This window comes from Leucopleurus acutus (genome assembly GCF_964270905.1).
Source record: "Leucopleurus acutus genome assembly, chromosome: 3".
In the NCBI taxonomy this organism is placed as follows: Eukaryota; Metazoa; Chordata; class Mammalia; order Artiodactyla; family Delphinidae; genus Leucopleurus; species Leucopleurus acutus.
In genome coordinates this window covers 4,888,659-4,905,160 of record NC_139145.1, presented here as the reverse complement: position 1 = coordinate 4,905,160, position 16,502 = coordinate 4,888,659, and the positions used below count along the sequence as shown (strand labels likewise).

The 16,502-nt window shown below is 59.9% G+C and overlaps 1 protein-coding gene across 1 annotated transcript in view; it reads left to right on the top strand.

Annotated features, from left to right (window-relative positions):
* The window catches only part of MLLT1 (MLLT1 super elongation complex subunit), a 52,613-nt gene that overhangs the window by 29,046 nt on the left and 7,065 nt on the right, over window positions 1-16,502 (top strand). The window contains exons 3-4 of the mRNA XM_082836101.1: window positions 7,396-7,539; window positions 14,619-15,173. Coding sequence (XP_082692227.1) covers window positions 7,396-7,539; window positions 14,619-15,173 — 699 coding nt within the window. The remainder of the gene's footprint in view (window positions 1-7,395; window positions 7,540-14,618; window positions 15,174-16,502) is intronic.

Genomic DNA, 16,502 nt, shown 5'->3' with positions numbered 1-16,502 from the left:
TGCTTCCCTCGCTGTCTCTCCCGGGCGGTCTGCGATTCTCTCCTGCCGCCTGGAAGCCCCGTTCTGGTCGGCCTGGGCTGGGGACCCGCGGGCCAGGCCGGAGGAGCTGAGTGCACAGAAGCGCGGGGTCTGCACACGCCCGAGGCTGTGGTGTGCCGACCCAGTGTCCGGCCTTTATTGGTTCCATGTGGCGTTGGCAGTTGATTAAATGCCGCAAAACCTCAGTTTCCTTGCCCGAGGGGCAGTGAGAGCAGTGACTAACTCTCAGAGCTTTTGCAGGATGAAATAAGGCGCTGAGTAAAACCTGCCGCCTGGCGCCTGACCCCAGGGAGGGCTGGCAGGGCTGCTGGCGGCAGGGCGGCGGCAGGGGCGGGGGGATTGGGGAGACGTAAACCTGCGGCCACGGAGGATCTTGGGGACAGTGGGAGGGTGGCCGCGGGCCTGCCTGCACCCTTGTCCCCAGTACCAGGATACAGGCAGCCCACGTAGGTAGTCAGTAGATGCTCGAATGCAGAGCTGTGGGGAAGGCTGGGGGTGCTAGGCGTGTATATTTAAACTTTTAAATATAGAAAACCAAGAAACAGATGCAGAAGTAGAGAGGGCAGCAGAGCAAACCACCACATAGCGCCTACCACCCAGCTTCAGCACTTACTCACCTGCAGGCGGTGCTGTTCTCATCTCTGCTCCCAGCATGTCTTTTTTCTTTTCTTTTTTCTTTCTTTTTAACATCTTTATTGGAGCATCGTTGTGTGTTAGTTTCTGCTATATAACCCAGCATGTCTTGAATCAGGTGCTAGGCATCCTATTTTTTTCTACTCTGTAAATGTTTCAGCCCGTGTCTATAAAAGATAAGACTCTTGGGCTTCCCTGGTGGCGCAGTGGTTGAGAGTCTGCGTGCCGGTGCAGGGGATATGGGTTCGAGCCCCAGTCCGGGAAGATCCCACATGCCGCGGAGCGGCTGGGCCCGTGAGCCATGGCCGCTGAGCCTGCGCGTCCGGAGCCTGTGCTCCGCAACGGGAGAGGCCACAGCAGTGAGAGGCCCGCGTACCGCAAAAAAAAAAAAAAAAAGATAAGACTCTTTAAAAACAAAACAAAACAAACAAACCTAAAACAGTATTATCAAATCTAGAAATTAATAAATCAGTAAGTCTTTAATATTGTCAAATATCCAATAATATCAGAGTTTCCCTGTCTCACGTATATATATTTTAAATAATTCGTTCACATCAGGATTCAAATAAAGTCAGTACGTTGCTACTAATTGCTGTGTCTCTTAAGCGTCTTTAAATCTTTTTCTCTCCATCTCTTTCCCTTTCTCTCCCTTGCAAAGCACTTTCAGACGCTGTATTGTGGTCCCATAGGGATGTTGCTGACTACAGCCCTGTAAACTGCCAGTTAGGTCTAGAGCCATGGTCAGATTCAGGTTTACCTGGTTGTCCTTTAAGCTCAGCATATGCGACCCCCGGGGCCTCTCACAGGGAACGTCGAACAGGCCCGAGGGACCAGGGAGGGCAGAGGAAACAGCCCCAGGGTCCTCAGGAACCAGGGGTCCTCCTCGGCTAGTGAGGCTGCAGGAGCCTTCCATTTGACCTGGAGGTCCTCTGGGCCAGCCCTGCCAGCTGCAGCAGAGGGGGGCCCTGGAGATGGCCCCGGGGGTGGGTTCTGAGGAGGTGGCCGGGGCCCAATGCAGAGCTTCAGTCAGCCGGCCCAGGGCTGGGGGCTGCTGGCCCGGATGGGCCCCGTGGCCCGCACTCCCCATGCAGTGGACAGATGTGTGTGCTGCCGGCTTTGGGCGCTGACACCAGTTTGGCCAGTTCCTCCGCATCTTAGTTTGCTGAGGCTAGAGAGGGATGCTGGCCAGTGGCCAGTGGCCCAGGGCCTGGCCTGAGAACCCCTGAGGCCGGCCTCGGGATCCCGAGGGTCCAGGGGTCCCGCTGGAATGACTAAGGATGTTAGTTACTCTTGGGATTGCTACCCTGCACACCTTGAACTTGGCCACCCCTCACCTAGTGTGCTGCTGGCTCTTGGGGTGCCGTGGTGCTGCCTGCCTCTTGGCCTTCTCAGGAGGCTGGTTTCCTGGGGGCTGGGCAGGAAGTGGTCCGCCACCCTCTTGGAAGTTCCTAAGCCTCTCAGGCCCCAGGTCTTGTCCCGAGGGAGCTCTGATCATCAGTGTGCGCTGGGGCACATGCTGGGTGCTGGGGGAGGCCCCTGCCCAGCCCACATGCCACTCCCTGGCTCTGCTCCTCACCGCTCACCTGGGCATCCCAGAGAACTCCTCCTGGGCGCTGTCTCGGGCCAGCGCGTTGCCCTGTTTGGTTTGTGTGGGTGTGAGAAATGCTCCAAGAGCCAGGGGTTCCAGAGGATACCGCCTGCCTGGAGGGCGTCCTGGCTCCCTGCTGACCGGCCTCTTGGCGCCGGGCGTGTGCTCTGCCTCTGGTTCAGTTTATTCATCTGTGAAATGGGGACAGTAAGAGCACCTGTGCTTGGAAGAGTGCCTGGCCTCAGGGACACTCCACGGAGTTACGTTACAGAGCAGTGGGCGTCCTGTCAGCATCGCTGCTGCCCTGAGGGCTTCAGGACACTGGAGACCCTCCTCAGCCCTGGTCGTGCTGTGGGCACGTGGCAGGCACCCGTGAAGTTTCTGTAGGACAGACGAGTACGTGGGCGCATTCAGCAGACATGGGTGCCTGCTCAGCGCTGCCCCATAGGAACAGAAGGGGTCCCTTTGTCCAGAAGCGTGGTGGACAGAAAACAGACATGCATCCTGTGGACCGTGACAAAGGCTGTGATTGGGGATGATGGTCAGAGGAGGCCCTCGGAGGGAAGCCGTTGGCGGGCTTTAAAGGAGTGGGTTGGGGATGAGCCAGGAGCTGGTTCAAACTCCATGGGTTGAGAGGAGGCCGCAGCAGAAGCAGCTGGGTGGTAGGGGCAGCGAGTGGTCCAGAGGAGACGAGGAGGGGCTGGCTGAGGGGCCAGGGACTGGGGGAGTGGCTGGACCAGCCTTGCAGCTGCACCACCAGGCTGCGGCTGGTGGGGGGGGGGCGGGCGAGGGGGTGTCACCCAGAGAGGGCAGAGGCAAGAGGAAGTCCTGGTTCTGAGCCTCGGGCGCCCAAGTTTGGCAGCGGGGGTCCCATGTATGGGCTGCATCTCCACGTGCCCTCGTCAAGCCTCCGCTTCTTCCTGGTGAAAACAGTGGTTTCCGTCTCTTGATGGCGCAGAGCTGAGCCCTGTGGCTGTAGCTCATCCTCCCACCTTTACGGGTAAGGAAGCCGAGGCTCAGGAGGGCAGGCCTTGTGCAGGGAGAGACGAGCCCCAGGCCCAGCCTGACCCTGTGCCCTGCAAGGGGGACAGCCAGCTGTCTGCTGACCTCCCCTTGCTGACACACAGGTGCCCTCAGCTGAGTTCCTTCTCCTAGCCTGTAGCCTCACTGCCCTATGTCCACTCGGAAGGTGACCGGGGAAAGTTGGAAGCACCTGCAGGAGTGGACGGGGTGATGGGCTGGGCCCCTGGGAGCTGTCTGTGGCCTGCCGCCTCCTGCCTGCGTCATCTTGGAGCAGATCCCAGGCATCATCATTTCACGTGTCAGCGCTTCAGACTGTGGCTCTAAAAGATAAGGGCCGCTTCTTTCTTTTTTCTTTTTTTTTTAAAAAAAAATCAATTAATTTACTTTTGGCTACGTTGGGTCCTCGTTGCTGCGCACGGGCTTTCTCTAGTTGCCGTGAGCGGGGGCTGCTCTTCATTGCGGTGGCTTCTCTTGTTGCAGAGCGCGGGCTCTAGGCGGACGGGCTTCAGTAGTTGTGGCTCGCGGGCTCAGTAGTTGTGGCTTGCGGGCTCTAGAGCGCAGGCTCAGTAGTTGCAGCACACGGGCTTAGCTGCTCAGTGGCATGTGGGATCTTCCTGGACCAGGGCTCGAACCTGTATCCCCTGCATTGGCAGGTGGATTCTTAACCACTGCGCCACCAAGGAAGTCCCAGGGCTGCTTTCTAGTAGTGTAACAGTACCAGTGTCACGCCTGCAAATTATCGATTTTTTAATCCCCAGCCTAAAGATCTTTCCTGTCTGAATCAGGATCTTGGCCGGACCCGCACATTGTGATTCAGGGGGTTGTCTCCTAAGTCTCTTTGAATCTATAGATTCTCCTTCTACCTTCTTTTTTTGTTTGTTTGTTTCTTTGCACTTTATTTGTTGGAGAAGCTGCGTCATCTGTCCCGTAGAGTTTGGTACCGTCTGCCTTGTTGCTGCTTTCGTCCCCATGGTGTCTGCATTTAGCACAGTCTCCTGATCTGTGTCTTCCCTGACAGTGTGCACTTGAATCTGGAGGTGAGGTCTTCCCGGGAAGGGGGTCCGTGCTGGTGAGGTTGGCAGGGTTAACAGACAGCGCCTGGGTGACCGACCTGTCAGGAGTCACAGATGGGTGGTAATCTTGTTCCTTCTTCCTGTAGTAGCCGGGATACGTTTGTGCCATTTACCCCTCTTATCGTCTGTGTGTTTACCTAGTGGGAAAGCGGGACAAATGCTCGCTTCCACCCGCCTCCTTTGTTTGCCAGTTTCAGGCCCTGCTCCCAGTCTCGACAGACGTTCTGCCGGCCAGAGGCTGTTTATTCCCCAGCACACGAATCTGTGCTCTCTCTTCCCCAGCCTCAACCCCCGTAGAGCCCTCTGCCCCCAGGATGAGGCTCACCCTCTCAGTGGCGGCCAAGGCCCTTCTCTCTGGGTCCCCTGCTGCCACTGCTGTCCACCCTCCCCTCCAGCTGCAGCCACGTGGGCTCTCGGGGTCCCAGAGAGGACACTGTGGCCTGTGGCGCTTCTCTGCACCCTCTAGCTGTTCTCCAAGCCTGTCACAGCCTCCATGGGCCCTTCCTGGCCCCTCCCCGCCCCCACTGTTGGGTCAGGCCCCTCTCCAGCAGTGGTCTCATTTCATTCTTTTGGCGAATATATGGAGCGCCTCCCCAGGGCCAGCACCCGGGGAGGGGGGTGCAGGACAGGAGTCCCCACAGCTGCTGCCTCCAGCGGTTCCCAGCTTGGTGGGGACACACACCCAGTGTGACAAATGCCTCCATATGGGTGGACACAGAGGAGGGGCACTGGCTGCATGTAGGGGCGTGACAGTGGTTACCAGGGGCTGCTTCCTCTTCCTTAACAAGAAGTGGGAGGCAGCAGCTCTGTGGCACTAGGGCTGCCCGCCTGGGGTGCTCTCGGCTTCCCTCCACGCTTGTGCCGTGGCTGATGCTGGCCTGCAGGTGAACCGTGTACCGTCTCACAGTTAGGCAGGAAGAAGAGAAATGCTGAGACTTTCTTGCACTTTTTTGATTTGGAAAGGAAAGCCCTCCCTAGGCTGACCTCCCTTATCTTATCGCCTCAAACTAGGTCACTGTCCACCTTGGACAAGGGGACTGATTTCCAAGTCTCGTGCAGATGGGCGGGGTAGAAACCTATTCTTCCTGGGGCCAGGGGCCAGGGGAGGGGCCAGGTCGGTGTGGGTGGCGTCAGGTTGGCTTGAGAAGGCCTGGCAGCTCCTGGAGGGCAGGGTCTGTGGCTCCATCGCGTGACAGATGCACCTTCTACCTTTGTGGCCTGGATGGGGGGACAGAGTCGTCCAAGAGCAACTGCAGGACCTCACTCCTGTCCCCTTTGTTCAGAAGCGGGCGTGTGGCCAGCCAGGCTGCCGCTCCCTGCCTCACCAGCTCACCACGCGCCATCTGCCCAGGGATGGCGGGGCGGCCGGGGCCCTGGTGCACCACCGCAGGAGGAAGGGGCAAAGAGAAGCCAGCCCGGGAAGTGCCAGCGAGAGGGCTCAGCTGCCTTGCCCCTCCTTCCTGAGCCCTGCCGGACCTGCCCTCCTTCCTCACCTCCTGCGCACTGCTGAGAGGCCGCCACTGGCTCCCTGTACTCCTAGTTTTCTCTCTCCCACGGATAGCACTTTAAAAAATTGGGGCGTAATTCACATACCAGGAAATTCACCCTTTTTAAAGCACACGAATTTGGTGGTTTTAGCGTGTTCACAGTGTCGTGCAGTCATCACAGTTTTCTAGTTCCCAGGACGGTCTCATCATTCCAGAAGGAAACTTCATCCCTATTTGCAGTTAGTTTCCGCGTTCCCCTCCCCCAGCCCCTGCAACCATGAAGCCACTCTGTCTCTGGATATGCCTGTTCTGGACGCTTCGTGTAAATGGAATCACACACTGCATGGCCTTTTGTGTCTGGCTTCTCTCACTGAGCATCGTGTTTCTGAGGTTCATCCACGTGGTAACGTGTCAGTGCTTCATTCCTTTTTGTGGCTGGATACCATTCTGTTATATGGATGGACCACAGTATGTTTATCCATTCACCTGTTGATGGACACTTGGGTTTGTTTCCGCTTTTTGACTATTGTGAGTGATGCTGCTGTGGATATAGGCGTACAAGTTTTTTGGGTTTTTTTGTTTTTTTTTTTTGCGGTATGCGGGCCTCTCACTGTTGCGGCCCCTCCCGTTGCGGAGCACAGGCTCCGGACGCGCAGGCTCAGCGGCCATGGCTCACGGGCCCAGCCGCTCCGCGGCATGTGGGATCTTCCCGGACCGGGGCACGAACCCGTGTCCCCTGCATCACTGCGCCACCAGGGAAGCCCAGGCGTACAAGTTGTTATGTGAATGTGTATTTTCATTTCTTTTGGGTATACATCTAGGGGAGATATGTGGGCCATGCAGTTACTCTGTATTCAACATTCTGAGGAGCTTTCATACACTTTTCCAGAGGGACCACCATTTTACCTTCCTGCTAGCAGTGCACCAGGATTCTGGTTTCTCCACATCCTTGCCAAGGCTTGTTATTTTCCTTTTTAAAATAATTGCCGTCCTAGTGGGTGTGAGGCAGTATTTTGTGGTTTTGATTTGTACTTCCCTAGTGGTTAATGGTGTTGAGCATCTTTTCGTGGGCTTATTGGCCGCCTGTATGTCTTTGGAGAAATTTCCCTTCCAGGAAAGGGGCCGGGGGTTGAGGCTGCAGGATCCTGGTCCTAGAGCCTGGGGTCCGGTCTCAGCATTGTCACTGAGCAGCTGTGTGTCTTGGAGCGTCGTCCTCCCCGTCCACGGGCCGAGCACTGAGGGTTGAGGGGGATGTGTGTGCGGGGCTCCGCACACCATCGGCAGGACTGCTTCATTAACCAGCTGAGAATATCATCCTGATGATCTTTATTTCTGTCGTGGTGCCTGCTTTGCCGCTCCGCAAATAGTAAGTTGATTTGTTTTGCATGAGCGGAGCGATGGGGAGGCACACACACACAGAGAAGCAGACGAGGGTCCGAGGGGAGAGGGGGGCAGGCCCGGCGGCAAGGAGTGCCTCCGCCTGGTCCGTGGCTGCCCTGCAGCCTCCTGCCCAGCCCTCTGAGTGGACTTCCTTTTGTTTTCTCTGTTTAAGGAGGAGCCAAGGAAGGTTTGCTTCACCTACGACCTGTTCCTGAACCTGGAGGGCAACCCGCCCGTCAACCACCTGCGCTGTGAGAAGCTCACCTTCAACAACCCCACCGTGGAGTTCCGGTACAAGCTGCTGATGGCCGGCGGGGTGAGTGTGCCGCTCCACGTGCCCCAACATGGCCCCCAGCGCTGGGCGGACCTGGTGCTGAGGGCACCCGGGGCTCTCCAGTGTGTGGTTGGGCACCCAAGACCCAGAGGGGCAGGTTGCACGGGTGGCGCCCAGCAGCTTTGGAGGGGACCCAGGCGCCCTGAGTCTGCGCTAGGGTGTTGTCCGCTGCGAGTGACTAACTAGTCTCTAGTTACCCTGTAGCTTCTTATTGGCTGTGGGCAATTAGCACCGTCCTCCATGGAGGTGGGGCAGGGTGGGGGGAGGGGGCAGGCATGGGCGCGAGGCCAATCTGTCAGCTTGGAGCCGGAGCCAGTTTTAACCAGATCAGCAAGGCCTCGCGGGGGCGTGTCATGGGGGGTGGGGGGAGCAGTCCCGGCTCTGTAGGGGCTCCCTGCTGATGCGCGCTCCTGGCGGTTTTGTCCTGGTGACACAGGCTCTCAGAACTTAGGTCTCCGTAGCAAGTTGTGTGGCCAGTGATCCCCCTGCACGTGGCAAGGCCTTTGGAGAGCTGGGTCGGGTGCTCGGTCGTGGAGGAGGACTGGACTGCGCCGAGGGCGGTGGGCTGAGCACACGGACATCCCGAGCCTGGGATGGGGGAGCCGGGCTGGGGGCGCGAGAGCCTGTGTGTGCGCACGTGTGTGTCGTCGAGGCAGGCGCACCTCCCCAGTGCGTGCAGGGCGTTTGGCTTGGGTTTCTTTGGCTCTGGGGAGCAGTCCCTTCCTGTTCACTTAATTCAGTTGGGTCTTTCTATAAACTTTTTTAATAATATGAAAGCACTCACGCATTCATCGCAGAATACGTGATTAAGTTATGCTGTATTCCTAGCAAAAGATCAGTGTGCGGTTCTAATCTAGCACGTGATGGCTGACGGAGTCCAGTCACAGAGCCGGGAGGTGCAGCGTCAGCTTACACAGATGTTGGCCCTGAGTTTGCTGGGTTCAGCGGTCCTCCCCCAGCTCTGCTTCTCTACCTTATTTTCGCTGCCAAATATTTTCCAAAGTATTTCCCGAGGTGTTCCCGGGTGTTCCCCCAAAGCTTTCATGGTCACCTCTCTTTGGGAGACAGACACACAGAGCGTCCACGGGCCTCTCAGAGTCCCAGGACCCAGGCACCGAGACCTTGGCTCCCCACGTAAAGTTTTTTTTTTTTTTAACCTTTAGAGTCACATGGGAAAACTGGTTGTATCATTTATAGTCATTTGTTTTATTTTTTAAAAACTAAAACGTTTTGAAATTAAAAAAAAAAGATGTTTTCTTTGCTCTGAGGAGATGCAGGTTCAGTGAGCATCATCTAAACACATAAAACTGGAGGGCGGGGAGGGGGAGGCGCGCAGGGGCAGGGGAGGGGGGTGGGGAGGGCAGGCGGGGCCTGCAGTTTGGGAGGGAGGGAGGGAGGCCCGCGAGCTGCCACCCTGTGGTCTCTGCTGGCTGCTGTTCTGGCCCTTTGGGGCTGCCTGGAGAGCCGGTTGGCTGGTCAGGAACTTTCTCGCCCTTTGGGGCTGCGGGCTTCACGCCCCAGGCTGATGGCAGGGCAGTGCTTTCTGGTCCTAGGAGCTGCCCGAGACCTTTATGGGACGGTGGGTCCCGAGCCCTGAGTCCTGGTCCCTGTTTGCCATTCTGGGGCTCTGGGTCCCAGTGGCGCCGCCTTTGCCATCCCGTGGCGGATGGGCCCGGAGCCTGCCTGCATTGACGTTGATGTCGGCTCTGGACGCGCAGGAGGCCAGCACAGGAGGAGCGGGCCGTCGGTGAGCCCACGAGGACTGCTTTCTGTGCGGCCCCTTCTCCCGGGGTTGCCTGAGCCCTGCCGCTCCTCGCGTGAGGCTCAGACACCATCAGCGGTGACCTGAGCTGCTTCCCGCTGTGCCAGGCGGTTGCCCGGCCCCTCAGCTTGTGTCTCATCCTTTGCCCCGTCGGCAGTTGAGCTGCGCAGAGGTAGAGGCTCCTTCAGAGGCCAGGGGTGAGACGGGTCCCCGTGGAGCCATGTGCCCCAAAGGGCTGTGACAGACAGGCAGCGACACGGGAGGCCTCCACGCGTTGTCCTGGGATAGGGTTGGTTGGGGACCTTCATTTGAAGGGAGAGAAGTTGCAGCGAAAGTAGAAGAAAAAGGTCTGTGGGTGGACGCAACGCACTAAGGCATCCCGTGGCCCCGCCGTTCTCCTGGGCTGCGCTCTCCGTTGCTTCCCTGTGGCCTGGAGTGTGCGGGTCGCCAACAGCGTGATCCCGGGCCTGGTGGGGCAGGCGGCTTCTGGGTGTCTGGTTCAGAGCATGGTGGTCAGACAGGCTCCCGTGAGCAGCACCGCCTCGGGCTCCGCTGCAGGGCTTGGAGGGCAAGGGGCTCCACCGCCCTCCTTTCAACCCGGCGTCCCCGCAGCCAGGCGTGACCTTGGCCCCCCCCCAGGTGAAACACTGGTTCCTCGGGGAATCCCAGGCTTTCAGGGTTACTCGTGGGGCTGTTCTACCAGGCTAAATGCTTGCTTCTTTCTGTGTGTGTGCGCTTTATTCTTTTGTTCTGTCTCATCAGCGTCTGGAAGGCTCCCTCTGAGCGCTGACTGCTACTAGGGTCAATTTGCGGTGTCAGTATTTCAAGGACTTGCCCGCCGCCTTCTCTCCCTTCAGCCGGGGCCTCGGGAGCCTGGCTGGAGCCGGGCAGGTGTTTCCCCGTGCACCTCCTAGCAGGACCCTGGACCCTCCCTCCTCTGGGCCCCTCCCCCCACCCCCCGCGCCCACCCCACGCAGCTCTCCTCTGGCCTGGCCGCACTCTCCCTGTCTGTCCACCCCGCCCGCCTCACGGTGGAGGAGGACATCGGGCACACACATCCCGCAGAGGTTGCCCCCTCCGCCGCAGCTGCCTGCTCTGGGTGTCCGGCCGGCTTCCTGCCCATGCCAACCGTGCTTCTGGTCTGTCTGCACCGCCGCGTGTGGGGCAGCTTTGGCCACAGCTCCGCGTCTTCTCGGCCGGCCCGGCCCACCGCGCCCAGCCATCCTGGGACCCGGCTTCTCTTCGCTCTCTGCCCGGCCCCGCTTGGCTCCAGCGCTCGGCACTCGGCCCCTCCCGGAGGGAAGCTCCACAGGCCGGCTTCCTCTTGCCGATCGAATTTCCAGCCTGCCTCCTTGCTCGTTGATAACATCTGTCTCTTCTTTATCACTAGGTGATGGTAATGCCCGAAGGAGCAGAAACGGTGTCCAGGCCCAGCCCCGACTACCCCATGTTACCCACAATTCCACTCTCTGCCTTCTCTGACCCCAAGAAGACCAAACCATCCCACGGCTCCAAGGTTAGTGAGGCGGAAGGCCCAGTCATGTGGGAGCGCTGGGGCCCAGTGGCGGGGCCTGGGCTCAGGGCGCCCCTCCGCAGAGCTGGACCTTCCGTCCCCGGACTCGCTCCCTTGGCATCCTCTCTCGGAGCACATCTCTGCGCTCCGCCCGGCTGCTCTGCCCCTTCATCAGGAGGCTTGCCCTCCTGAACCGCTCAGACAGCCAAATGATCGCAGGTTCTTCCCCCGTTCCTCTTGAGGCCAGAGAGCCTGCCCCGTTCTCCCGTCCACCGAGTCTGAGGGCCTAGGGCCACTCGGACAGAACCCCAAGAGGCTGGCGTGGCTGGGGGCCGTGGACAGAGCGTGTCCACCGCTGCCTCCTGGGCATTACTGGCACTCCCCATCCGTAGGGGCTGGCGCTCCCTCCCGCGGCTGCTCCAGGCTCCGCTTCCTTCTTTGGCAGCAGCTCTGGGCAGAGAGAGCTCGCCTGGGGGAAGGGCCGGGTGGAACCATGTGGCGGAGCCAGCTGTTTCGCCTCAAGAAGAAACGTTTCCTCGTCTTCTCTTGGCCAGCCAGGCAGGTGGCACTCTGCCCTCCCGACACCTCTCTCTCTCAGCTGTCCCGGAGTGGCCTCCGGAGCCCTCGGGCTGGTCCCGCAGTGGACCTGGAAGCTTGTGGGCATGCGTCCTACGCTGCAGCCACCTACACAGCTGTGTCCCCGAGGCCAAGCTCTGCCTGGCTCTCAGGGCAGCTGCTAGTCGTCCGCCACCAACCCTGCAAGTGTATCCATTTCTCATCTTGGCAGTTTTCTTGCTTCACTCCCTATCCGGTGTCGGGGGCCTGGTTGAGGTGGACAGGTTGAACTCTTGGGCTGTCTTACAGCCTTATGCTCATCAGCAACCTTGGAGGAGGGCCACGTCAGCCAGGCAAGGTGTTTCTGGCACTTTCCACAAGGCCACTAGGTCTCTGAAATCCTCAGATCTGTCTGACTTAAGCCCTCTGGACGCGTGAGGCCAGAGTCTTCAAGTACAGAGTGCGGCTCCAGGGTCTTCCCCTCACAGGACTCCTAGGTCTTTCCCTGAACCTCACGGGACTTGAAGAAAAATTCTTGCTAGCGATCTTGGCAGCTTCTCGGAGCCACCCACGTTTTTTCGGAAGTCGGTGCAAAATAGGAAGAGTGGGAACTGCCATCTCTTCTGTACCTGTTGCTTGCAAGTCACCTGAGAAGTGCCCCCTCCCAGGTGGTGAGGACACTCCAGTGGCCGACAGAGCCACATCTGCTGGGGGTGCTGGTGGCATCTCTTGCCGAGGTCTTTGAAACCCCTGGGACCCCCCCAAGCCAGGGGGTGTATCTGCGAGGCTTGGGCGGCCTGCAGGTAGGGTCCTTCGTCTTCACCCCTCCCGGTCCAGCATCTTTCTGCAGCCCCTGAACGCTGTGACATAGGGGGTCCCTGCGAAGGTTTCTGCTGATGGATCTCTGACAGACCCCCTCTGCCCATTGTCACAGTCCTGCCTCTGAGTCATCGGCCTCTTCTTCCAGCTGAGGAAGCACCGGCTCTTTCCCCCAGACGGATTCTCCACTGCCTGGACCTGCAGAGGCTGACTGGCTGGACCGCATGCTCCAGGCAGAAGGGCCAGGAGGGAGGGGCGTGGTCCTTGTAGGGCCTTGGGGCCGCTGGAGAGTCTGGCTGTTGCAGCCCCAGGTGGATTGGTCCCTGTGGTTCTGTTTCTTCCCACAGACCCCCGGAGGGTAGCTTGGCAGGCAGGAAGTGGAGCCTCCTAGGAGAGGACCGGGACCCCCTGAAGGCTCACTGTGCAGGTGGCTGTTCCCTTTGTTCCCGCCGCCCCCTGGACTCGTGTGCCTATAGCTTCAGGGTGCCCTGCCTCTCCTTGTCTGATGTCAGCCAGTCGGCCTGGTGGGCTTTTCTCTAACACTTGGTTCTTAATCATTTTGGGTCCTCGACAGCTTTGAGAACATGACTGCAGTGGAGCTTTGCCCCAGGAACGTCTACATTATGCTACAGACGTAGTGTGTGACTTCAGAGGGCCTGTGCTCTTGGGTGCCCGTACAGAGCTCCGGGTGAAGAGCCGCCGCTCCAAGGCCCCTGCTAGTTGGGCAGGCCCTGGACAGCGGGGAGGCTCTGCCGCCCTGGGCAGGGGGCCGTCGGCAGTCGTGCCCATCAGGGGTGCTCCGCTGCACCTCTCGGGGCTGGGACCGTGCGGCCCAGGCGGGCTCATGGGCGCTGCAGGAAGAGGCCAGGATGGTGTGGGAGGTCTCTGCTTCTTGCCTCCCTCCTTGGGGGGACAGCGTGCTGGAGAGTGGAGCCTCCAGAGACTGGCCCCATTCCACACAGCAGCCTCCCAGGGGTGCCCCTTTACACAGGCTTCTAAAGGGGTGCTCGTGGTGTGAGCACCCCTTCCCGCTGCTGTGGTGACGTGACGGCCGGGGCCAGGGCACAGGGCCGACTTCTCTCCAGGGAGGTGGCAGGAGCCCATGGCCACGTGGGGCTGGCCCTGAACCTTTGGCACTGGTGTGGGTAGTGGATCCGCAAGAAAACGGGGACTCCAATAGGTCAGAGGTGGTTCTAGGCTGTGCCGTCTTCCCCTGTGGCTCTTTGCTGGGAGGCTTCTGTCGCTGGACCCTTGGAGACTGTGAGCGCAGGAAGCAGAGGCCCAGCTGCTGGGGGTTCACCTGGCTCGCCCGTCCCTTCAGCACTTGGGGTGAGCTGGTAGAGGGAGGCTGCTTTGGGGGCCCCGCCCAGGTGGGTCCCTGTGGTCTAGCTGCTGGTGGTGCCCAGCCGTGCACCTGTCCCACAGAGTTGGGGGCAGAATCCTGGCAGCGGACGGCAGCGGGCACCTGTCCCGCAGCCCTGGCTGTGCGGCGAGGTGGTGATGCGGTGTACACGGTGTTGGCGAGGAGCAGGCCCGCCAAGGTGTCAGACGGGGCTCCTGCCTGGGGGCAGGGTGACTGTGCGCTCGCTGTCCGCCCTCTCCGCCCTGCCCACCCTGCACTGTCGCCTGGTGAGGTAGGTGGTCTTGCTCCTGCTCAGAGGGAGCACAGGCGTGCAGGTTTGGAGGCCACCAGCCCGCCTTCCCGGCGGCCCGGTGCAGGGCCGCTCACTGCCTCTGTTGCCGGTGGGAGCCCCCCTGACCTGGCTCATCAACGCCAGAGTCCAGGCTCCACCCTCAACCCTTGGTTTCCGAGGCGGAGGTTGAGGCATTGCACATGGTTTAGAAAAGCTGCCCAGGCGGCTTGGGTGCGCAGTGCCTGGGAACCTGGCAGGCGCTCAGTTAATGCTGAATGTGGAGATTAAAGGGCGATCAAAGAGCTGCGGTGCTGGCATGCGTTGGGGCCAGGCCAGGCCGGGCGGAGCCGGGCCTTCCAGGCAGGGTGGGGGCGACCTGGGGAGGCACCTGGCTCTGGTGGGGACAGAGGAGAGGCCCCGCCTGCTGGCGCCCCCAGCCCCCGCGCCGCAGCAGCCCCGCGGGAAGCTGCAAGGCGCTGGAGCGGGAGTGGGTCGGTGTGGCTTGCCTGTCTGTATCTGACTCACCGTGTACTCTTCTTGAATCCCTCAGGGGAGTCTTAGCCTGCAGCCGCCTGGGACCTGCTGACACTTCCTAGTAGTTTAAAGGGACAGCTCCATTTAAAACTCTCACCTGCTGCCTTACTTTTTCGCTTTATGGAAGATTTTCTCTAGCTGAGTCTGAATCAGGTGGATTATACTTTGTAGGGGTCGTGGGAGGCGGAGCAGGGCGGCCCCGAGATGCCATTTGACTGTGTCCCCCTCCTGCCCGGCATTGCAGGACGCCAGCAGGGAGAGCGGCAAGGCCTGCAAGGCCCACAAGACGACCAAGGAGCACCGGGAGCGGCCGCGCAAGGACTCAGAGAGCAGGGGCGCCTGCAAGGAGCCGGAGCGCGAGCAGGCCAGGAGCGCCAAGGACGCCGCGCGGAAGCTGGGCGAGGGCCGGCCGCCCAAGGAGGACAAGGCCCCGCCGCCCAAGGCCGCATTCAAGGAGCCCAAGATGGCCCTGAAGGAGACCAAACTGGAGAGCATGTCCCCCAAAGGCGGGCCCCCGCCGCCGCCCCCGCCCAAGTCTTCCAGCAAGCGGCCGGCCGCCGCCGACTCACCCAAGCCCAGCGCCAAAAAGCAGAAGAAGAGCAGCTCCAAGGGGTCCAGGAGCGCCCCGAGCACCTCACCCCGCACCTCATCTTCCTCCTTATCGGACAAAAAGCCGGCCAAGGACAAGGGCGGTGCCAAAGCGGAGAAGGTCAAGCCTGAGAACGAGCCCAGGGAGATCAAAAAGCCTCCGGAGGCGGAGGAGTCCAACTCGGAGGACGAGGCCTCCTTCAAGACCGAGGTGAGGTGGCTCCTTCCCCCGCCCTTCTCCCCTTCCCACACCCCACCCTCATCCTCTCTCTGCGGGCTCTGAGCCGCCCAGAGGTTAAAAGGAGGCTGGGCGCCCACTTGCTCCATGTAGCTTTGGGCAGCCTCTGCCTTGCCAGACCTCAGTTTCCCCTTACGTTGGGGGTGACGAAACCGCCTCGCGAGATCTGTGTGGACGGTGCTTGGGATGAAGGGTCCCAGTTCAGCGTGATACTGGTACCTGCGTTCACAGCTCTTCTCGGGCTGCCCCCTGTGTGGGCCGGAGTCTCACTGGCCGCTTTGGGGTCAGGGTGGGCAATTGTGTCTCACCATGGAGTCTTTACCCGGCTGCCGCAGGCTCGGTCAGCCAGGGCACCCCCTCCCTCCTCTCGTGATGTGGTGTCCCTGTGTGTTTTCATCCCACTCTCTGGGTCGGGGAGCCAGAGGTTCTGGGTTTTTCCTGCAGCAGCATTTCCATGCGGCTCTGAATGTCACCATCAGAGACGGCTTGAGTCACAAAGGAGCTAGGGGCCAGATTGTTGACTGGGTAGCCAGACCTCTCTGGGCCTTGGAGGGCCATGTCATTTCTGCATGCTGTTTGGCCTCTGGTACTCAGCAAACAGGGACTTGGAGGGATGGATGGATGGATACATAGTTGGATGGATGGATGGATGAGTGAGCGATTGACCCCCTCACCTGTATCACCAGCCCCAGCCCTCAGTGGCCTTTTTTTAAAAATTAATTATTTATTTACGGCTGCATTGGGTCTTCGTTGCTGTGCGCGGGCTTCTCATTGCGGCGGCTTCTCTTGTTCTGGAGCACGGGCTCTGGGCACGCAGGCTTCAGTAGCTGTGGCTCGAAGGCTCTAGGCGCGCAGGCTCAGTAGTTGTGGCGCACGGGCTTAGCCGCTCCGCGGCGTGTGGGATCTTCCCGGACCAGGGCTCGAACCTGTGTCCCCTGCATTGGCAGGCGGATTCTTAACCACTGCGCCACCGGGGAAGCCCTCAGTGGCCTTTTGTAGTTCCCAGACTCTTATTCACTCTCAAAGGCAGAAGCTTTGTCTCCAGCATTGCTGCTCAGAGAGCCACTGGGACTTTGCAGGTGGTTCCCAGAGGTGAAGCCAGAGGTGGTTTGTGTCAGTAGCACCGATGTCGTGAGCGTGCGGCTTCCAGGGGCACCTCGTTGGAGGTGGCTGGGGGTGACAGTTTGGCTCATGGGTAACAGTGCATCCCCACAATTAGGGACACACACAGGGCTGGTGATGTCACATGCCCAGCGCTTCTTGTGCCCGGGAGACTGTCTGCCAATGAACCTGAGGATGGCA